The sequence below is a fragment of the Cyrtonyx montezumae genome, unplaced genomic scaffold (genome assembly GCF_038088225.1).
Source record: "Cyrtonyx montezumae isolate F1298 unplaced genomic scaffold, pur_monq_1.0 scaffold_3, whole genome shotgun sequence".
Classification (NCBI taxonomy): Eukaryota; Metazoa; Chordata; class Aves; order Galliformes; family Odontophoridae; genus Cyrtonyx; species Cyrtonyx montezumae.
In genome coordinates this window covers 131907632-131931268 of record NW_027072034.1, presented here as the reverse complement: position 1 = coordinate 131931268, position 23637 = coordinate 131907632, and the positions used below count along the sequence as shown (strand labels likewise).

Here is a 23637-nt window from a genome sequence, read left to right as displayed (position 1 = left end):
TGGGGTTGGACTACATGATCACCAGAGGTCCCTTCCAACCCCTTCTTTTTTTGTTATTCTGACTAGATGTTCCTCCCCATGAGAGGAGAACACTATTTTCATTGTAGATAAAGTCTAATTAATTGTCTTTCAAAGAAAAATGATGTGCCTGTTTTGTTTGGAGGTTACTCCAATACTCAACTGCTGCAAGAAGTGTGAAAATTTCTGATGCCAGGTAAAAACCTCAAGCTTGAGACTGAAGAAATATAGCAGCTTTCATATGAATTCCATGTGGAGTCTAGAAAACCCTAATTGTATAATTCAAAAAGGAAAACCTGAGCATAGGTAATATTCAGCTCTGAGTTTCATAACAAGGAACCAAATGTGACACTGATTCTGGACAAGAATAAGTTCACATGGCTCACAGTGGAGGTTACCATTTCCCCACTTTTCATAAGAGTATAATCCAAGTCACTGGAGAACAATTGTGGTCTTTGCTGGAAAGAACATTTCACAAAGATTACGGAAATTTCATTGTGTTGATGGAAGACTGTGGCACGGTGTAGGAGAGGAAAAGGAAAGCAAGATGAACAGAACAGTGGCAAAAATAAAATGAGGACTGTAGAAGATTAGGGAGATTTCTCACAGAAATTAAAGGGCATTATAACACTTTACGGAATAGTTGAGTTGAAGTACAAAATCATATTCAGATGTCGTGACTTCTCTATATACTATTTTCTTCCAGGTTTCAGCCTTCTAAGAAGACAAGCTCACTCCTGGACAGAATGTAACCTATGGGATATCCACCCACCTGTGCCAGGTATGCTAGCACTACTACATGACAACAGTGAGATACAAAAACAAGCCTAGTGCTAATTCAAGATTTTTTCTGTTCCTATAAAAGCGTGCTTGATAGCTCTGAAAATTTAAATACAACAGTCACTATTTCACAAATAGAGGATTAATTTATTTCCCTTCAACAATGACAACATATCACATTTGGTATCTCATTTAACACTTCTTTTGTAGGCTCTATTTCATCTCTCTGTTACAGTAAAAAGTCATGTCTAGTTACTCTTCCTGCCATACTTTCTCTCGATTTGAATCTGCTGCATCTGGTTGCCACATGAGAATCAGAAAAACAATGGGTATTTCTGTCTCCTTTCAGCAGCCATTTGGCAAGCTCTGCTATCTCACATGCAGGTCTTCAGACAGGCCTCAAAGCATCACTGAAGGGTCTGCACATGCCTCAGCTAAGAACTTCACCATCAGCTCTCATTCAAGTTATATTATTGCTGTGATTAATCAGAGCACATATTACATCAATGAGAAGTATGATCAGCTTACGTCTTTGCTGGGGGATGCAAGGGAGGTGGGGGAGGGGACAGATAAGCTACATTGCTCCATCAGCATTTCTGCAGGACTGTATCTGGTACATGTGTCTAACTTTTATCACCTTTCAGCTGAATGATATATACATTGGAGACAGATGGCTGAGGCAAACCAACAAGCAAAAACACAAGAGCAGCAAGAAATCAAAGAACAAACCCAGACAATTCTGCCTTACCTCTCCTTCTGAAATCACTGGCAAAGAACAGGAACAGAGGCAGAACCTCACTAGGCCTTTCTGAAAAAAATCTTTACCTACAGATATAAATTTGTGGCAAATTTACAAGACTGATAATTCTGCTCTTTGTGTTCTTTGAGAAGCTCCTAAAAATATTCAGTACAGGCACGTTTATCATTGCAGGCAGCAAAATTCTGACTTGGATAGAATTCAGCAAGTCTTATTCTTCTTTTTTTTCCACAAACATACAATCCAAGTAACGCCTCTGAGTAATTACACAAAGGCAGCAGCATTGGAGACTGATTATAAGTAGGAGGCAAGCATCAAGAAAGAAGGGAGGAAGAAATGGAGACGGGAGACATTGGGAAAAACAGTGAGAGCAAAAAGAAAATAACCTCCCCTTTTTTTAACCCCATTTCCAATAAATGGATACATTTCCAAACACGTTTCCCAAACGGAAAACAAGGGTTGTACACATTCAATCCAGCAGTTGTGCTCCCACCACACCCACCCACCTCAAAACAAACAGACAACAAAAAAACAACAAAAAGAAACAAAGAAAAAACACTCAAAATATTACCCGAACTGAATGCATTACTGCTTTCAACAACAGGACATGGTTTAAGGGTGCATCACAGGGAATACAGGTGCAACCTCATGCATCTCACTGAACAGTAACATTTACTCATTAAAAGAGAATTTGTTTATTTACAGATCTTCCCAGTAAAAGATGACCATATTCTTAATAGGATGGAGGATCTTGGGTGTGGGGGCTGCATTTTTCAGAAACAGAGGGTTTGTAGAGGAAAAAATAATTGGCTTACATACTTTTCCCTTGTCAAACTTCATTTTTTATCTTAAGATATAGGGTCTTTTCAATCAATGAAATACAAAAATGATGAGATAACCCAGTCACGCTATGGCAGACCAATTACTCTTTGCTGAATTTGCAAACAGTCAAACACAATCAGAAGGGAACACTGGATCCCAGTAACTACAGCCTCTGATTTATCATTTTCCATCATGTGAACTGCAGCAAAACAGTAGCTTCAATTAAAGCAACACCAAATACATGAGTTATGTGTTTGTCTGTCCTATAAAAACTATCACTTTTTTTTCTTTGTTTGATTAAAATTCAAGGTTTTGCATAGGAATTTTCCAAAAAATTTTGGAAAACAATAACAGTATATAGTGGGATGATATGTTTTTTTCAGAAAAAAATTAAGCTTTATAGAAGCATCAAAAATATAACTCTAAGAAACTCAAACATCAGCCAAATAATTAAGAAAAAAAACATTTTAAATATTAATTAGGCCAGAATACGAGCTTACAAGTTTAAAGTAGATAAGAATAAATACATTTCACCCACCTTTGCATGCGTCTTCCAGTTTATTTTCAACCTAAGCCATTCTTCTGTATACTTTCAATTACTTACACACCAATCTTTACAACACTGCATACATCCATGTGCATAAATGTGAACATACATGCAAGCTTCTGAAGGACTAATTCATCAGGAAATCTAAGGGCCTGATTCTGTTCTGGATGAAGTGCAAGGGCCAAAGATACATTCATGCTAGCACATATACTGATCAGCACAGTGGTCTACCTTAGTGAAGTAGCCTGTGTCCCATATTTACCCATTTTCTCAGAAATGATGGGGAACTTTCATCAGAGAGAGCTACAGAATGTCTTGGGAATTCTAATGCATGCCAGCTAAACATGACATGCATGCATTAACCTCCACAAACTTTAAACAATATTAATGCTTCAGTCTATGTTTGATAGCTTTTAAATTTGGGCCTCAAAACACTTAGAGGCAATACTAATGAGCACTGACTGGGATTCAGCTCAGAAAGATTTTTCTATGGATCTGACCACCCAGAACCCAATAGCTTTTCTGAAAGTTCCTGAAGTACAAAAAGAAAGAAAGATCTGAGTAGCTTTATGCTCATTTTCAATGAATGACTATAAATATTTAGGAAAGGTATTAAGGTTGACCACGATCACCTGTATTTTTTCTCTTCTCTGATATTCTTTGTTTTACTTTGTTTTCCCACTAGGTTACCTCTTACTTGTCCTCTTTCAAAAGGAAAGGCCTGGAAGTTCTGCAAACCTATTGTAAGAGTGCTTTAGTTCTTCAAGATATTATGAGTCGAGCATTGTGTTATGACCCTTAGTTTTCTGTGTCTTTTGTTGCTGAGTAGAAGCAAGACTGTAAAATTACAGCTCCAACAAGAAGTTGTTGAATAACCATTATCTTCAAGCTTTGTAATCAAAGATCATCAGACAATGATTATCATCAGAGATAAACTCCTTATTTCAGACTAATTCTCCAACAGCATCAGTTGCTGCTTTTATCAGTAGCAAAGTCCTCATTTTTGTTGTTGTTCAACATTAAGAGCTTTACCAATGTTTACAGCACAACAACTTTCATTCTCTTATAGAAGAAATATTAAAGATGCTTAACCCCATTAAAATAATGTCAGTAAAATACCATATGACATTCATTGCACACAAAAGTTACTCAGTGCTAAAAACACTTCCAGCAAATGTAGTTAGTTTCTTTTAAAAATGTAACTTTAAACATTAGCATTCCTTAATAAAAGACACGTAAAATATAAACACAAAGCCACACAACATGCATCAAAAAAGGGTTAAAATGCAACTGTATTTCACAGACACAAATCAGTCATTAAATTAAATTATCAGGCATACATTATAACTTATTTATTATTTCAAGCTATACAGGCAACATAGCACCAAAATTGAGAAATTTCCTCTAAACATGATGAACAGCATACATAAATATTTGTTTTTGAATTTCTGAAACAAGTATTTTCTTTCATGTTCATACAGAATTGCCCTAAAAGAAATCTGCTATCCCAAGCCTGTTCTACGACATTATTTGGGTAGTGACATATGTTATCAATTCTCTCTGAAAAGACACTCCCCAATTCCAGAATTCTTAAAAATGAATAGCATATGCTAACACTGAGATTTCAGGCAGTGGGATATTAAATAAATGTGCTGTATTGGTAATGAGGTATTCTGAAGTTTGACATTAGGCAGCAGCAGCAGTAGAGGTATAAGACTGAAGTTGGTTTTGAAAACCAAGTTCACTGATCCTGAATTCCCTTTTAATATAAAAGATTATCTTCAAAGTTATAAATACTTTTTACACATTAGAAAAATGAATGAAGGCACTTATTATACATATCTTTTTTTTTTTTTTTGCATTAAAATGAAAACAAATAAAAACACTTTGCTTATGCAAGTTCGGGCTGCTTCTGCTCCTGCAGAAGTTGATGGGAGGCCTGGCAGTAACATCACTGAAAAAGGACTGGGATTATGCTTTTTAGAAATAAATTTATTCTCTTAATGGACTTCTTCCACTAGTGCAAAGACAGAATTGTACAGAAATCCCTCCAAAGCACATAACTTGACAGAAAACTGAGAAATTAGAAAAATAGCCACTTTAGAGACTATTACATGATTTAACTGAAGGGCAATAAGAATTTCTGACACTTAAAGCTCACTTAGAAAACAAGCTGATCCACTCAATATACCTAAATTTTTGTGAAATCACAAGTCAAACACTGACAAAAAAAGATGGAAGTATTATAACTGAGGAAAAAAATCTTAATTTTAATCAAAATTTCAAAGAAATTATTATCTTCTGTAAGGGTTATTGCCCCTAACAGTGATAACAAAAACACCTCAGCACAACCAGGTTTATAATGTTACCCCAAATAATAAAAAACAATTGACACAACAAAAACAGGTAACCAAACAACAAATCTAACATTCCTAAACTCAATTTTTACAGAACCTTTAAAACATAATTTGAATTACTGGCAAAACACTTGTCTGGGACACTGGATTTCTTGACCAATACAACATATAATTGACCTGGCTGGTTTGTTGTCAGTGCTTTGTTATTTTAATAGTGTTTGAACAGGTGTAAGAGCACTCCGAAAAATCACTACTCTTGGGAAAGCCACGTCTGTTCACTTTTAAATTAAGGTCCCTTTCATCACAGAAAATATTTTCTAAAACTTTAAAGTAAATAAGAAAAGAAACCTAAAATTATAATCTGACCACACAAATGGTGTCTGGCAAAGTTTCAGGACAAATTATTCATACATCTTCACTTTGAAAAGAACTGTATGTATCACATCCCAGCTCACAGAAGAAAAAGGGCTAGAAAGTATGATACGACCATTTAAGTAAGAGAAAAAATACCAACATCTTAAAAGAAGCTGAGATTTAAAGGGAAAATTTTAAATTTAAAAGGGAATAGTTTAATGTAATCCTTAAAGTGAAGTCTATAAAAAGTCTCTGTTAAGAAAAGCTCTTTTGGTGATCATAAAAAGCCATCATCTGCTGAACAGCAGAATAGAGTCAAACAAAAAGTATGTTCAAATCATATGGTTTGTTCAGGTATCAAACCAGGGCTTTTCCACCAGAAATCTCTTTAACTTGTCAAATTCTTTCCCAGCCAAGTACTGCATTTCCCCTGGGAGGAAGCAGCTTGCAGTTGGGAAGTCCTCATATCTGCTGTTACCTCTGCAGCCAACCAACCAGGCCTTAGTCCCTGAAAACTACTGCTGTGTGATAAACATGTCAGTTACTGGATTTCTATGTGAAATTCTATGAATGCTATTCATGAAAACTTTGCAAGACTGTATGTATGTGCACTGCAGCCAGTTACATCTAAACATAATCATTTAATTAACTGCTGATTTGGTTATATTCTGACAATTTTTTCTCAGGTAATGGTTGGACAATTGTTTGGATAAGAACGCTGAAGCACCTGGATATGGGACAACACAGTATTCTTGAACTAAATAAAGACAGATTACCCCAAAAGAATTCTAGGAGAAAATTGTTAAAGCTTGTCATTACAATTAGTTTTAAAATCTCTTCAAATTGCTAATGCTTTCCTTTTCCCTTGCTTGCTTTGAAAAATCAACTTCTGATCATTAAGACAGAACACTATGATAAAAATGAATACAATAAACCTCAAGTCTTACTGCACAGACTAAACACAAATCCCCCACAATGAATTGTTAAAAGTAGGGAGGAATACAATAAAAAATGTGTGATAGAACAAAGCACACTTAGGCAGCTGTCACAATGCTATGGAATTTTTCTTGACATTAGATAATGTGACATATGGTTTCCATACTTCGTAGCTTGTATTTTATTTATTCTTTTGTGTAGTTTTAGATCACTGCTTCAATCCCTTCATCCAAGACTAGAATAGCTTAAAAGGAAAATATCCACAGGCTGTGTTTACTGGTGCTGCAACAAGCAGCCACACAAATAATGTACTTACTTCAAGTATTACTTAACATAAAAATATAAAAACATTATAAATATGGATATAGCAAAATATATACGTATATTTTATGAATACATGTAGCGTACTTAGATCCAATCAGGCTAAAACTTTAACTTGAAATATTTTAATTCAGGGTTGTTTCTATAATATTATATCAATCTCACTTAAATTAAGAGTTGTCACCAATATTCAAAGCACAATAGAATCGTTTGAGCTGAAGGGGACTCTTAGAGGGCACCTAGTCCAAATGCCCCACAATGAAAAGGGACACTCACAGTCAGATCAGGTTGCTCAGAGCCTGGTCCAGCCTGAATACCTCCAGGAATGGAGCACCCATCACCTCTCTGGGCAAATTGTTCCTGTGTCTCACACAAGGTAATCTTTGAGGGTCCCTTGAAATGCAGAGACTGCGTGTAAATCCACTCTGCTTTCTCTGAAATTTGATACAAAGACTGAAGAAAAGGGACAGCATTATTCAGTTCCTGGTTAAAAAAATAATAATTTAAAAAAAAGGTAGAAAAAGTAAGCTACATTCTACAAAAAAAAAATAACATTCTTAGAGTCTCTCCACAACCTCCAAATGAAATGAATTCAAATTACAAGCAAATGCATATATTTCCTACCAGTCTTACTTGTTAAACTTCAGAGTACTTCTCCGGTTTGGATGTCACAAATAAGAAAAATTCTGTACTGAATCAAAGTTTCAAGAATTCAGTCAGTGTTTCTGAATCTCATTAATTAAATAACCGCTTTCATTGATTTATGCTTGAGCCATAATTTACCTATTTTCTCATGCTTTACAATTAGTTGTAGTTTATAACTCAAGATCTATGTACACAAATTATCAGCCTAAGATGAAGAACCATAAATATTTTTAATGACAATTTCTGGAACAGAACTGAACATTCACTGAAGCTTTTTTCCCTACACAGCAGTATATTTTCTTACTTCTGAGTTAGAACTATGCCTAAGTATAAACAAGCTTATTATCCTAGAACAGAAGTACCTAGGCTTGCACTGAAGGTAGAAAGATACTGTACATTAACACGCTGCATACCTCACTTTATATTCTGAATGTGTGCTACCAAGTGGCCTTTGGAATGTTCATTATATCAATAGCATGAGTTAAAGCTAACCCACAATTACCTGATTCTCTGAAGTCAAAACCTGCTTCTTTTGAAATAGAAGCTAGTCACAGATATTTCTGTATCCAGGATTATTATTTCTATTGCACAATTATAATCCTCAAAATTTACTGCAAAAAGTTCTACAAGAAATGCTTTGTAAGTGTGTACTGGACATTGCAAAAGCCTTTCCTCCCAGAGCAAACATTGAAAGTACTCCTGCCCGCCCTCTCACATCTTTGAATTTTACGACTAAATTCAGATAAGGAATTGGGTATCCAAGACTTTATTGCTTTGGAAGGTAAACACTGTTTCGAAGAACTTAACTCTGAGTAGTTTTAATTGCTTTCCTTTGAAGAATTAAACTTGCTCAAGTAGCCACGTGTTACAAGTCACTACATGCCAGCTCAGCTTGGTCTAAAGTGATTTAAAGACTAATAAAGGTCAAATACCCAGTACTACTGCAGGTAATTGATTAGATCTCAAGATAGAATAGTGAATAGCTGCTTTAGAGAACGTGACTAACTTTCACTGATTTGAACCTTAAAATTCTTCAAAAGTTTAAGCAAATTCCATGTTATGTTCTATACAGAGGGCAGGCACCACTGGAGCTCCACACTTCCACATGTCTATAAATATCTGAGTGGGAGGCAAAGGGACGAGGCTGAAGTCTTCTCAGCAGTGTGTGGTGACAGGACGAGGGGAAGTGGCCACAGACTGAGGCATAGGAAGTTCTGCACAAATGTGCGTGGAAACTTCTTCACAGTGAGGGTGATGGAACAAGGGAACAGACTGCCCAGAGAGGTGGTAGAGTCTTCTTCTGTGGTAACATTCAAGGACCACCTGGATGCCTACCTGTGCAATCTGGTCTAGGGAGCTGCTTCGACAGGGGGGTTGGACTCTGGAGGTCCCTTCCAACCCCTACAATTCTGTGATTCTGTGATTCCACATAAAAGACAATTTATAAGCCAGAATAGTCCCTCAGTGCTGTGGATCAGGTTTTTAGCCTACTCTGGATAAATTCCGGATAAATCTTTTGATATTGGGAACCTATTCCTGTTGGATTTTATGTTCAATCAGAAAACTCTGAAAAAGCTGGAATAATAAGGAAGCTAAAGCTTTAGTTCAGATGTGCTCAGCATTTTTTATACCCATCCCTGAACTGGACCAGACACACAGTCAGTGTTCAGTGAGGTCTAAGAGTTATTCCACATGAAGCGAGTGCTTAAAAATTCCCTTGCTTTCAATCACCCTCTCCACATATTATATTTATGCCACGCATGCCAGAAGGCAGACAGCACAATGAGTTATGGGAAATTATAGTACATATATGAAATCTCATATTTCAGTTCCTAGTTAAGTTTTGACATAGAATTTCACTGGTAGATATAAAGGTCTAAGACTTTGCGGTTCCCACATGTAAATATTACTCAATACTGTTATCAAAAATATGAAGTGATTTATCTGGTTCTTGCCATCTTTATAGAGAAGAATAAATACAGATACGACAAGGCTGTTGATGCTAGCCTCTAGAGAATGTTTAGCCATTAACAGCACCCTGCATGAGAGCGCACTGTACTCCAGAAAGGCACAGGACAAGAGCAGTTGTAATCTAAGGCCAAACAGTCATACCACCAGTCAGCCACCCTCAGGTGAAGGCTAGACAGTGCTGTTGGTGATAGGGTACAACAGTGTTCCATTCAGACAGTAACAAAAATTAACTGAAGGTAATGTACTGGGAGTTTTCAAACTAGCTAAACTATGAAAAAGTGACAGCATAGTCAGTATGCGACCCTACTTTTATTTCCTGAATCTATTTGGCTTGTTTCTGCTCAACACTACATTGAGATTGAAATTTCTGATAAAATTAGAACTATTACTGAATACCTACGGAGTTTGCAATTGCACATAAAACAGAAGCCACAGATTCCCTCCTTGGCAACTAGGTTCCATTCTAAGCTTGGTTTTTGAAGGGTTAAAGTGGCCGTAATTGATATACAAAGCAAAAATAAATCTTTGCAAAGCTAAACCAAATAAGCTATTTACCATAACTTATATGCTATTACAAGTAATTACTGTAACCTACAGGTAAGCTATTACATGCAGTGAAAATCACATTACTCAGGGAAGGAACAGGCTGTGAATACCCTTCTATCTAAAAGCAAAGCTTAGTTCAGAAGCACATTTGTGCTGAATGTCCTGCTTGCCTTCTTGACAGTACTCGACGAACTGAAGTACACACATAAATGAAGAGCTAGTAATTCATCACTAGTTATCTGAGTAACATCTAAAAAGATATTCCAAAATCCATTAAACACAAAACCAAAATTCTGTTTGCACAGTGGAAGAGGTAACTGGGAGAAATTAATTCAAACTTTTATGGTAAACTGTCTGCAATAAATTAGAATAGATTACATAAACACTAATAGGTTATTTGAACTTGAAATCGGATTTTTTTTTAAATGTTTCCATGATAATTCAAAGAACCAAATCACGTAATCTTATTAAGATAAATGTCTAGAACTGTCTCCCTAGCCTGTTCTCCAGCAATGTTAACGACAGTTTTGGAATAATTTCTAATGGAATCAGATCCAATACCTTTGAATGCCATTAATCTCTTTAAAATTGAGCACAATAACTAATAAATATTATTACCAAACTCATAGTTTAAAGGAATATAATGTATAATATAATGTACTCTTTAGCAGAGTGTGCTATGATTACTTCTTTATGTTAATTATCTGCCAGTGGCAATTTTAAGGATTAATGGTAATTACTGTAGTCATTTTAATACATTAATAGACAGTGACATATAGACAATAACATATTATAGTTACATACATAATTATACACAGACAACTTTAATTAGTCATTGTTTTAAAACCACAAATATAAACCTTTATACACAAATGTACATACAATATAGAGTAAAATGATGTTTCATGACAAAGTGTAATATAGATGTGTGAGATAGCTTATATTTAAATATACTATTAGAGGAAAGTTAGGTACTAGAAAGGGTTGTTTGTTTTTTTGTTTTTACAAATATAAATATGGGGGTAATACTACCTTATAAATTACAGCATATATTTTTAAATTATAACACAAATCAAATCATAACTCTTCAGAACAGATCAACCTAATAGGTACCACTATCACCAATAATGATTTATGTTAATTTTAAAAATACTCTCTATGATATTTTACAGAACACGAAACTGTTCCCACCGAAGAAAATGGCTATTTCCCATTTAATTCAATGATAGTAGAAGCATTTGCTTAACAAAAATACAGAGCGTTCCACATGCACTATTATTTCATTGTTGCAAAATAAAATAATAATACAACTTTTAAAAGGCACGGGGAAATAGACTGACAGAAAGAACAGAAAGCAAAAAATATCAGTGAATGCTATCGTACCGATTTCCATGGTCCCCGATGCCATGAAACGTCACCAGGGCAAGAATGCACATTACACTGTGCCATATTAGGTGGCTTGTCTAGAATTTCACAGTTTTGATCACCCAGCATTTGGCCAGTAGGAAGCTGACAAATCACCAGTCTTGTCTTTATTCCATCTCCACATGTTTGAGTACACTAAAAAATAGAATTTTATATACAAAATTTCTGTTAAAAATAATCAAATACTATTACTGTAAATGATACAGTGATAAAATTGCATGTTCTTATTTCCTACGTCTACTTTAGCATTCCCTGGGTATCCAATTGAAAAATAAGGACTTACAGTTTCAGTTTGTATAATGACAAAATTGTTCTCTCACCAAAACATTTACAAAACTAAAATTTAATTGTTCATCAAGTATCTGTCTATAAAACGTGTGTTATAGAAAATCTACCAAAGAAAAATAACTGTTTGTGATAATAAACATAAAACAACATGACATTCAGACTGGACGTGAGAACTAAATGGCATGATCTAGCCGAAACAGGAAACACAGTATCACACATTTTTTCTTACTTTCTAGGCTTCTAGATATTAACATATCAAGAATAAGTGAACAGGGTATAGAACATAAGAGGTAATCTTAGAAGGCCAGATAAGCCAGGTTTAACTCTTTCTGTAGTGCTTGATTAAGAATGCATGGTGAAAAGTGACAATACGTGACACCGAGAAAATGTCCTTTGTTCAAGAATGTATAGCATTCAATACATTCTAACCCTGGTACAAACTTCATAATTCAATCTGCAACTACAACCTTGTATTTGTTATTTGCTCTGTTCATACAGGTAATAAGTATGCTTCCATGTGCAGGTATTTCAGTATCTACAGAATATAAGGTAAAAGATTTTCTTTTAATGTGCTTACTTTTTTTCTTAGCCTAGCTATTTACAAGGAGATAAATTGTATGAGAAAAAGAAAGTAATTTTGACCATGTAAGGATACTAGAGCAACATTCAATTACAAGCATTTAAGTTAAGTACTTATTAGACTGAGGAACACCACCCAAGTGTAAATCAAAGTAGAATTTCTTAAGATATCACTATCATAACAAATACAACAATGTATTTCCAATCATTCCGTACATCTTCACAGTCAGAATACTTACTTCTTTTAGACTTACATGTATGCTACCTATATTTATACTACAGTTCTGAATTTCATCAAAGAACAATTTTTAAATAAACCCACCAAAACTCATTATTTTTTGTACTGTAAAAGAATGGTTCAAATCACATTCAAATTATTTTGATACTATTTCTAAGCTTATGTAGTGATGTTTCCTCTTGAAAGTGAAATGGTCTTACTTCTCCCCAGTTTCCATAGTTCCATCGTGGGCAGGGTCCAGAATCACAATGTCTTGACTCTGGAGGCTTAGTTGCCTCATCGCAATGACTAGCACTTCTTCCTTCCTCATCTTGGCATACTACAACTCGACGGTGAAATCCACCTGCACAAGTACTAGAGCACTACCAAAACATGTAAAGATATATATCACTGTTGTATCATTACAAAAATGTATAACGTGTTGGTTAAAACAACTAGAAAAAATATACTAGCATTCAAAAGTGTAAATTTGCAAATAGGAATTATTATGTAGAAGTATTTGACAGTTGAAATTGCACAAAACCTAGATTTTAAATTGAATGCACTTTTTACCAGCTCTGTACTGCAGTAACATTTCTACAAATGTATACACACATGTGAGATAAATTAATATAGAGAAACAAAATTTTCTTACTGCTCCCCAGGGTCCAGTTCTCCATTGATATCCTCCCACAGAAGGATGATTCCATGGGTTTGTATTGTCTAGAGGATGATGTATTGGAGGGTAACCTACTTCTGGAAAATGACTTGGATGGTCATGTATTTTCGGAGTATGATAAACTGGTGGACATGGTGGCATGTTACATTCTTGTTCTTTAGAGGGGCGGCCTTCAGGATCACAGTAATTCTCGTCGATTTGTTGATGGTAGTTGACACAGATAACTTGCCTTGTTATTATTCCACTATCACACGTAACTGTGCACTGATAAAAACGCAATGTTTGTGACAGAACTTTGATAGCTAATAACCAAAGACATTTACATTTGACAGTATGAAACTTATACTTTACTGCATGTACAGAATATGAAATTCCAATTGACACATTAAAAAAAAAAAACAACAAAAAGAATAATCACAGAATCACAGTACTATAAGGGCTGGAAAAAACCTCTAGAGATCATCAAGTCCAACCCCCTGCCAAAGCAGCTCCCTAGCCCAGGTTGTACTGGTAGGCATCCAGGTGGGTCTTGAACATCTCCAGAGAAGGACACTCCACCACCTCTCTGTGCAGCTGTGCCAGTGCTCCGGCACTGCACTGGGAAGAAGTTCCCACACACATTTGTGTGGAACTTCCTATGCTTCAGTTTGTGGCTGTTTCCCCTTGTCCTATCACCATCCACTGCAGAAAAGAGTTGAGCTTTGTCCCTTTAGTCTCCTACACCTTAGAAATTTATAGACACTGATCCCACTGAATCTTTTTTCAAGGCTGAACAGACCCAGGTCCCTCAGCCTTTCCTTGTAAGAGAGGTGCTCCACATCCTTTACCACCTCTGTGGTCCTCTGGTGGGCTCTCCCAAGGAGATTCCTATCACTTTTGTACCGGGAGCTCAGAACTGAACACAGTTCTCCAGAGGAGTCCTCACCAAGGCAAAGTAGAGGGGGAGGATCATCTCCCTTGACCTGCTGACCACACTCTTTTTAATGCACTCCAGGATGCCACTGCACCAGGGCACACTGCTGGCTCATGGCCAACCTGTCATCCACCAGGACAACCAGATCCCGCTCAGCAGAGCTCCTCTCCAGCAGCTCATCCCCCAACCTGTACCAGTGCATGCATTCCTCCCTAGGTGCAAGACCCTACACTTGCTCCTGTTAAACCTCATCTGGTTTAACCTTTGCCCAGCTCTCCAGCCTGTCCATGTCTCACTGAATGGCCTTCCAGTGTGTCTACTATTCCTCCCAGCTTCGTATCATCAGCAAACTTGCTGAGGGTGGACTCTATCCCCTCATCAACATAATTGATGAAGTTGTTGAACAGGACCGAACCCAGCACTGACCTCTGAAGAGCACCACTAACTACAGGCCTCCAACTGGACTCTGCACTGCTGATCACAACCCTCTGAGCTCTTCCAGTCAGCCAGTTCTCAACCCACCACAGTCTACTCATCTATTCCATACTCCTCTCACACGTCCTCAGGAAGAACAATCTGAGCAATACTTACAGGGGACCAGTTTCCAACTTGCCACTCTCCACATGGGCTAAAGCAACTTGAAACCTCAGCTGGACGTGGCAAATGAGCACAGAAAGATTCATCTGCTATTCCTCCATGAGCATCTCTGCAGCTCACATAGCGAGCACGATCACCCTTCCCACAGGTTGCTGAACACTGTCAGAGAACAATCCATGTTAATTGCATTTCAGGAGAGCAGAGATCATGCAAGCATAAAAAATACTAGCATAGCTTAGTATTAGTTTGACTTTAGTATTTAACCATGAGAACCAGACTTCCATCTCACACTGACACCCAAGTGTTAAACATTTATCAGTACAGAGCCACACACTCAGGAAGGAAGCAAATGTTGCTGGGTTGTTTGGGCCTTAAGAATTCCTGTAAGATTGGAACTGAAGTGCTGAGCCTTCAGTATTAGATGTGCTGAATTACTTTCCAACAGGAAAGATTCAAACTCTAACATGGAATCATTATACAGTTGCAAAGGGAATTTTTAGATTTATTAACAATAGACATGTTAGAGAGCAGCTTCCAGAATAATTCATTTGTTCCATAGTGATGCAATATTTACATGAACTGATGTAATAAAAATTGGCAATCACATTCTAGTTCATATTAACATAATCCACTGAGCCCCTTTAGATGCCTTTATAGCTGAAAAGTATCACTGGAATTTAGTAGAGAACTTCTATGTAGCTCCATTCTATGCACTCTTTACTATTGTTTGTTAAAACATTTTCAGCAAAGATATAATTGCTATTAAGAACCTCAAGGGATTAACAGGCAGCTACATTTTTACAGATTATTTTACATTTTTATATTTCCATCAAATAAAATTAATTTTCATCATTATGAAAATTAAACGCTCTTTGGTTAAACAAAGTTTGTGTGTCTATCAGTTGGATCTATATCACTTATAAGTAAGTGTAATTGGATCTTTAAAGTTCTACACCATTTAATATTGCTATTCACATACAAGATGTAAATCATTTCTGAGTGAGAGATATTTTACATTCTCAGAAACTGATCAATTATTTTAAAACATGCTTCCTTGAGCACTCTTAATTGTACCAAAACTGTTTTGCTCAGAACTCTACCCCCTCAAATCCCATTCATTTGTTTTTCCTTTACTTTCCCTGGCTAGTTTTGAATCACAGAATTGGACAGAAATGTCTATCTCCTAAAGAAACTAACATGTTCTTAAAAATAAATAAACTAGAATTCCTTTAAAATTATCTAAAGCAGAATTCTGTCTGAAAGATATAATAATGACAGTTTTACAGAAAATGGAAGAATGGAGAATTACTCTGACAGCTGTGATCACTAGTACATTACATACTGGGGTCCATGATCCATATCGCCATTGGGTCGCCTTTCCTACATGAATGGGAGGAAGCGATGTAGTCCATAATTTTGTAGTTTCTGGACAAGAGGGCAATTCACATTCCTATGTGGTTAAAATAAAAAAAAAGCTTTCAAAATCTAAGTTTAGGAAAAGTCAAATGGAAAGCAGATGTTTCTCACAGAGACAGAGATCCTATTATTACAGTATTTCAGCATTAATTAACCAGTAAATCTACTTTTCAGTAGCATTATTCAAGATTTTTAACGAATTGTTTTATTATAAATGAAGAGGTGAAGACACTCTATTTAACATTAATTCTGTATTAGCAATAACTAATATTTGCAGTTTGAAAAAGAGCCAAATTTAGTAGCTTGCTGGAGACAATGGTCATAAATGTGACTCTGTTCTGTTTCAGTCACACACAGAACAGAACTAAGAGGAAAAAGGCAGCTCTACTCTCCTTTGTACCTTCAGTTACCAAGAACAATAAATTGTTCAGTTTCAGTCAACAGATGAACAAATGCCACAACCCCAAATATGAAGCATACTCGAACCAATGTTGAGTGGAGTGGAAACTAATTTGTACTCGTTGCATGGCTTTCATATTTTGAAATCTTATTCAAAAAGCCATCAGTGGGCTGGAGGCATGTGCAAGGTACATTCTGGACCGCAATATCTTATTTTCTTTCAGTCTCCAAAAAAAAAAGATCAGAATCAGAGGCTGCCCTCCAAGAGATAAGTGGTTACCAGCCTAAGTGCATATAAAAGCGATGAATTGGCAGCCAGATCAGCAAACCAATATGTAGCATGTTTGACATTAATTGCTTTCAGTTGAAGGTAAACCCACTAACTGATTGAAGTCGTTTCTTCTTAGAAAAAAAGTAGATTAAAATTAAGAGAAGAGATAAAGTAATTAAACAGAGATGGGGAGGAAGTGTAGAGAACCATATTAATACCATATTGAACAATATATAATTCATGCCTACACAGTTTCAAACTAGTATTATTCCCACTATCAAAGCTTTCCCCAAGTAAATACAACTTTCTTTTAAGAACAGAATTCCAGAGAAGATTCCAAGCTAGCTAAGTGTGATTACTTAGTATCACAGCAAGCAGTCACCTTACATTATTCTTTATGTTGGAGCTTATACAAACTGTATTCACAAATAACTTAAGTTCTTTGGATCCCTTCAACATATACCAAATTTTCAAATCTCCAATCTTAACATTATTCTCCAGGCTAAATCTGAAGCACAGAAAAAGAACATACAGTTTCCTCATTCTAGGACTAATTTCTTGCAATTTTCCCCAGGAAGTCAGTAGACAATGTTTGTATTTAGATGCCTTTAAATAAAATGCTCAACCAGCTAGAAGTTATTTCTGAACTTACTTGGTTATCTCTAGGACGAGTAGCAGCATTACATTCTCTGTCATCATCCAAAATAACTCTGTAAGTCCCAGTAACACATCTGACTGCACGCATCTGGTATCCACGTCCACACGTTACAGTACACTGTCAATAATGCCACATACTTGAAATAGCACTATGTTTAAACAAAATTATTTTTTAATTACATTTTCTATTTTAAAACTCTCTCTGGCGTAAATAGGAACACATATTGGGTTTGGTTGGGCCAGAGGGAAATTTTTCACAGCAGATCATATGTTGCTAAAACAGTGCTCATAACAAACCAATATTTCGGTTATTGCACAGCAGTATTTCCAACATAACACTTCCTTTTTTTCCCCACTCTGCCCCCTGCAGTATGTTGAAGGGTGTACAACAGACTGGGAAGGTGATGAAGCCAGGACAGCTGACCCCGAGCACAACATTTTTTGAACAGTACTTTCACATTAAGAGACAGAAGCTCTTTTCTCACTGAAGATTAAAACAAAACAACCAAATACTAAATCTCCTTGTTTGCTATTGTTTACCATATGTACTTCAGTCTTGATTAAAGCTACAAGTTAATTATGCTGGTGCACCTATAAATACTTGGTCTTTTACTTTTCTCATTCATTTGAATGCTCTGCTGTCTACATTTTCATTATTTTGGAGATGAAATATATTCATGAGAAATATCATTGGTAGTTTTTGATAATAAGGTTTAAAGTTAGTGGCTATTTGATGCATTTAACTTACATGAGGGCATTCCTAAATTACATGCCATATAGTCAACAGAACCAAACAAATATGTGAACCAATATGTCTTCAAATAGCTGGTTAAGTCCCAACTAAAATGTGTAAAAGGCGTTGCTCTGTGATCACTCATAGTCTGAAATAGAAACAAAAAGCCAGAAATACTTATGTACTCACTGCTCCCCAAGGCCCTACTTGCCAAGATGCACATTCAGGAAGTTCACATGGTGTTACTGAACCTGGTCTATCATTCGGATTACAGAAATCGTCCCTCAGATGTTCATCATTAAGTTGGCACCACACTTGTCGGTGCTTCATTCCTTTGCCACATGTCACAGAGCACTGTAAAATAATGTTAATAATCAGCTTGTAAAGATATGGCTTCACTTTTCTATAGTAAGCTGCAGGATTTTGATGACTATTTAATTCACAAAAATATATTGCATGAATGTACATCACGCAGCAGAACTAGTTCTTTTGTGAACTCTCCATTTCTAGTAAACATCAATTCAAACACAATATAAATGGATCCCTACTAAGTTTCTAAAGCTATAGAACATGAAAACAATGTACAACTTGCTTATTTCCAATAGAATAAAAATAGTTAGAATATGAGTACACGTATTACAGCTTTCACTGGGAACCTGTTTAAGCCATCCATCATTCTGCTACATCTATAGATCTATAATGAAATGGATATACTTCTGCTCTTCAGTTAGCTGAAGGTTCTTTGCTTCAGAAAGAAGGAAGGCACATGTATGAGTACATAAAGTAGGTTTTCCTATATCACTTTAACGTAACTAAATTTATGAGAAAAGAATTAAATCTAGGTGTGGTCTTCAGAAGTTAATACCATCTGTACACCTGAGAAGAATATCAGTGCAGTCCCATGACTTATTTTTTACTTCCATATGCCACAAAATAATCAGAACAAAACACAGTGCAGCTTATTTTCATATTGATAATCAGTTTCAAAGGAGCCTTAAACTTTACATGGTCCATTACCTCACTCCACTCACTAGCAGACCAGCTTGGACATAAGAATTCATTGCAGCTCTGTGTTACTACTCTTGGAAGTTCCTGACATTCTCTATCAGGAAGATGACGACCCAAATTGTTCAAACAGAAAGCTTCTCTGGTTCTGATGCCTCTTTCACAGCTCCTGGAACACTGCAGCATTCAGAAAATATTATGAAATAGGAAGCACAGCATGAAAAACACAGGACAAAATACCTTATCAGCCTTAAAGGTGTAAAGCAAGTGCTAGACAAATGTGTCTACACCTAAGCTACATATTGTTACTGTGTTCACTTGAGATAAATTTGGCACCCTATTTACCAATTCCAAGATGAAACTCACTGATGAAGGTTAAAGCTGAAATTGTACATATTCTTTTTCTCCAATACAGACAGCACTAAATTATTAGGGCTACAAATAAAATACACTTCAGTGCCTCGAACTTCTCTGCTGATTTCTAAATACAAGTTGTGAACTATTGTGGACAGCTAGAGTTTCTTACAAAAATACAAGGAATTTCATCCAGCAGTTACCAAAATCTAGAGACTGGTACTAGCTCTTCCAACATCACCTCAATTGTAAAACATTATTTTCTTTCAGCTACTTAAACTACAAACTATATATACAGAAAAACCAAGAGTTGTTATGAACACTAATTAGAAGTCCAATGCTAAAAGGTTTTGAATTCATACCTCTGACCATTCTGTGTAGTGCCAACTTGTTAACATACAGTCACCATGACAGGGCTCTCTGGTTGGTGGTTTCTGCTGATCAGCACAGTATCTATCATCCACCAGAGCACTGAGTCTTTTTGAAACAGAGTACTTCATGCAGTGGACTTCTATAGATCGATACCCTGGGCCACACTTCGACGTGCAGTCACTTTTGCCAGACCTGTGCCACCTACAAAGAGAAGCTGTTATAGAAAGCTCACTATGATTTATTAAGTTAATTTAGCACTCAGAGAAAGTACCTAGAATTGCATTTTAGGGAATAGCTAGTCACAACTAGAATTTTTAAAGCAATATAAAAGAACTCAATTTTAAAAACATCTTTTTAAATTTAAAGGATCTTTTGTCTAAATCTCCCAAGTGACTTTGAAAAATACAAGCTATAATTCTAAGCCTTCATATTCTGAACACTTCATTGAGGGCTTTCTTGGAGTGGAAGGAAAAAAAAAAAAAAAGCTTGTGCTTCAAATTAGTTTCAGTTGTAGGTACAATTCTGGTGAAAAAATAATCCTGCTCAGTAATACAATTTTCTTGTGCCAGCACATGCAGAATTGATTCACAATCCTAACAAAATATTTTGAGCTTTATGAATATTAATTAAAAAAAAACAACATTAATTCCACTTAATTGCAGAACTGTAGGCCTAATGTACAAGCCAACTACATAAATAGATTTGAGAAAGGAAGGGAAAGACCAGAGAAGGGATGGATGAGGTAAGGAGAGGGAGTGGTGGAAGGAAGAATAAAGCGGTCAATTACTTTTTTTCAATCTCTATCAATAAAAATGAGTAAGAACTCAGTAGTTCAGTTAGCGAGGAACTTCTTTTTACCTTAATTCACACTCTGTATTACACTCTTCAGAGACATCTGGAACAGGAGGTATAAGTTCACATCTTTGATCAGACACTACCGCATGATCACTTTTACGTATGCACGTCATTCTTCTTCTTCTAATACCTTGAAAAGAAGAAAAGCAAAGAAGGTTGAAATAAGAGAGCCTTTTTACAATAATGGATTTCATTCATCATTTAAGAATTTAGCTGTGATACCCCAACAGCATTAATCTTTTTTTGCAGCAAATTCTGCTCAAACATGCTGCTCTGTGCAACTGGCTACCTGCTTGGTGAGAACAACCTCATCCTAACCACATTCACCACCTTTCCATCTCCTAGCTATACTGCAATGGTCTCATGAAGGTATTGAATTTCAGAAAACTTCAATTAATACAAAATGCAACAGCACATTTACTCATCAGGCTACATATTCCAAACACATCGTGTCTGATCTTCCCTAATTTCCAAATTACTGAACACCAATGTGTTACCTAAGAGGCCATGATCCTTTCTTTAAGAAAGCAGAAAGTTTGAGCACAAGGTACCTAAAAGACCTGGAGTCTTTCAGGTTGAAGAAGTACCACAGTTAGCAGATGTTATGCTTCACAAATATGTCTTCAGCCTGACTCAAAATTGGCAGAAATTCACCATCTAATTTCAAGTACAGGAAAGTACTTGATAACAGGAGTATCCATAAAATCTGAGCGTGTACTCTTCATAGATACACTTTATACATATTGTGGCTCTATTCTTAGGCTGCGATAGCATGCCGAATACTGGTTTAAAATTATATTTTCAAATAACTTCATTCAAAGTAGGAAAATAACCAAAAGAAATACGTATGAAAAATACTAGACAAACCAGTCAGTCACCATCTGGAAGTACTATAACAGAAGCTTAATATATCTTAGTAGACATACAATTATAAAGGATGTACTAAACTTGATTCAACTATTTTCCATGAACCACTCCCACAGTTAGAAGGGAAGGGAACACAAACCATTCCGAGTATAGAATTATAGTGAAAAAAGGAAAAGAGAAGCCATTCTATCCTTAAATGCAACATGCACCTAAAGTAAGGAAGAAACTGCATTTTCGGTAAACAAGTAGTCGTGACAAAATCTGAGTACTTAAGTCTAGTCCCTTCCTAAATACCACCAGCTCTTTGGATCTGATGACAGAAGAATTCACAGTACCTTGGCACATCCTGCTGCAGTCCTGCCAGGGTCCATAGGGATCCCACGTAAACAGATCACTTCTGTCTTCTATTGGAATATTGAATGAATAACGCACATCAGGGTTGTATAAATTCCCTACACACAAAACCTTAATTGAGATAAAATAACTGTTTTTCAGTAAATTTGAGCATGACATAAGATCATGAACACAATGACCATGTAGCCAATTTTCAAGTTCATGAAAAAAAGGTAAATATTCACCTGTAAGGTTAACTCTTCTTCAATCCTATCAGTGCTGTTAATCCGTTCTACCGTATTGTTTGAACCACTGTACTCAAGAATTGCTCCATGTATGTTAATTTCTCTTTTTGACATGCTTACAACAAAATTTCCATTCAAGATAAAATTCCCATGAATATCAGATAACGCTGTAAGTAAAATAAAATATTTTAAGTAAAGCTTCCATTTTAATTTTCTTTCTGCCAAAACTTACTCACATGCTAAGAAATTTATAAATAAATTTATCAAAATATCATCTTTATACTCAAACACGACAGAAAAATAGAAAAAATGTGAAAACTGACAAGTTTGCTGACTGCCTCATTTGTAAATACAGTTTTAATATTCATAAACTCAAATATTGACAGTATCATACAGTATGCTCTAACTCATTTTCTCCAACAAGTGAGACATTTTGGAATCAGAAACTTACCATCATCTCACTTTTATTAAAATTAATACCTACTGAGAGAATCAGGCAAATGGTGATACAGTGTAGTTACATATCTGCTCTGAAGACTTTAACAAGCTTCTGATAATGTGTATCTAGAGCAGACTCCTGACAAGAGCACAAAAGCTATCATCTACCAGTGTTGTACACTGGAGTTTTTTTTTACCAAGGTAGTTGTCATCTTCTGGTTTCCCTGAGTAGCTGTGCTGCCGAATATCAATGTTCGTTGCTCCTTTGGGAATCTTTACTACAACATTGTAACCTGCAATTTAATTATTCACAAATTAACCAAAGACAAAAATACCCAGATGCTAGCAGATACAAGCATATGTTCAACTAGTTTTATTCAATAAACCCTACAGTACACCAGCTACTACTACAGCAGAATACCCTCATGTTTTCAGGGTGGAAATATGAATATTTTCATGTACCTTCTTTTCCTTAAGTCAAGAAAATTGAATTTTTCTTTTCATAACTCAAAAGATAGATAAAACTCATTCCAGTGTTCAGTAATGTGAATTCTATTCTTTAACAATTACATGAGTTCAACTCAAGAGCAGTCAAGTATATCACGTGGGACTCAGGAAACACAGTGGATGCTCACAGTTTAGACACAAAACTTGCATACATGTTAGAATGAATCACATGAAGTAATTCCATTCTGTGTACAATTGAGTTAAGATTTTCCCTATCTTACAAAAGTATTGACTTGCAGCACACTAAAGAACAAGTCCTAAAAACACAAACACCGCAGTGCTACAGTAGATGTAGATGTACTGGGCAAAAGAGCTATGCCAGATCCACATTCTGCTACTGCCAAGTGTCATCAGGAACAACTTCTAGAATAAGAACGATTCACAAATGAGTCATTGTTTCCTGTAATACCTCCAATCAGTATTATGGTATCCT

The 23637-nt window shown here is 35.9% G+C and overlaps 1 protein-coding gene across 1 annotated transcript in view; it reads right to left on the bottom strand.

Annotated features, from left to right (window-relative positions):
• The window catches only part of ADAMTS20 (ADAM metallopeptidase with thrombospondin type 1 motif 20), an 84971-nt gene that overhangs the window by 17878 nt on the left and 43456 nt on the right, over positions 1-23637 (bottom strand). The window contains exons 17-29 of the mRNA XM_065743418.1: positions 22895-22990; positions 22260-22426; positions 22017-22146; positions 20818-20944; positions 19950-20160; positions 19246-19410; positions 18418-18582; positions 17491-17613; positions 16095-16202; positions 14747-14911; positions 13219-13506; positions 12785-12946; positions 11438-11614 (exon numbers count right to left, since the gene is read on the bottom strand). Of these exons, the coding sequence (XP_065599490.1) occupies positions 11438-11614; positions 12785-12946; positions 13219-13506; positions 14747-14911; positions 16095-16202; positions 17491-17613; positions 18418-18582; positions 19246-19410; positions 19950-20160; positions 20818-20944; positions 22017-22146; positions 22260-22426; positions 22895-22990 (2084 nt within the window). The remainder of the gene's footprint in view (positions 1-11437; positions 11615-12784; positions 12947-13218; positions 13507-14746; positions 14912-16094; positions 16203-17490; positions 17614-18417; positions 18583-19245; positions 19411-19949; positions 20161-20817; positions 20945-22016; positions 22147-22259; positions 22427-22894; positions 22991-23637) is intronic.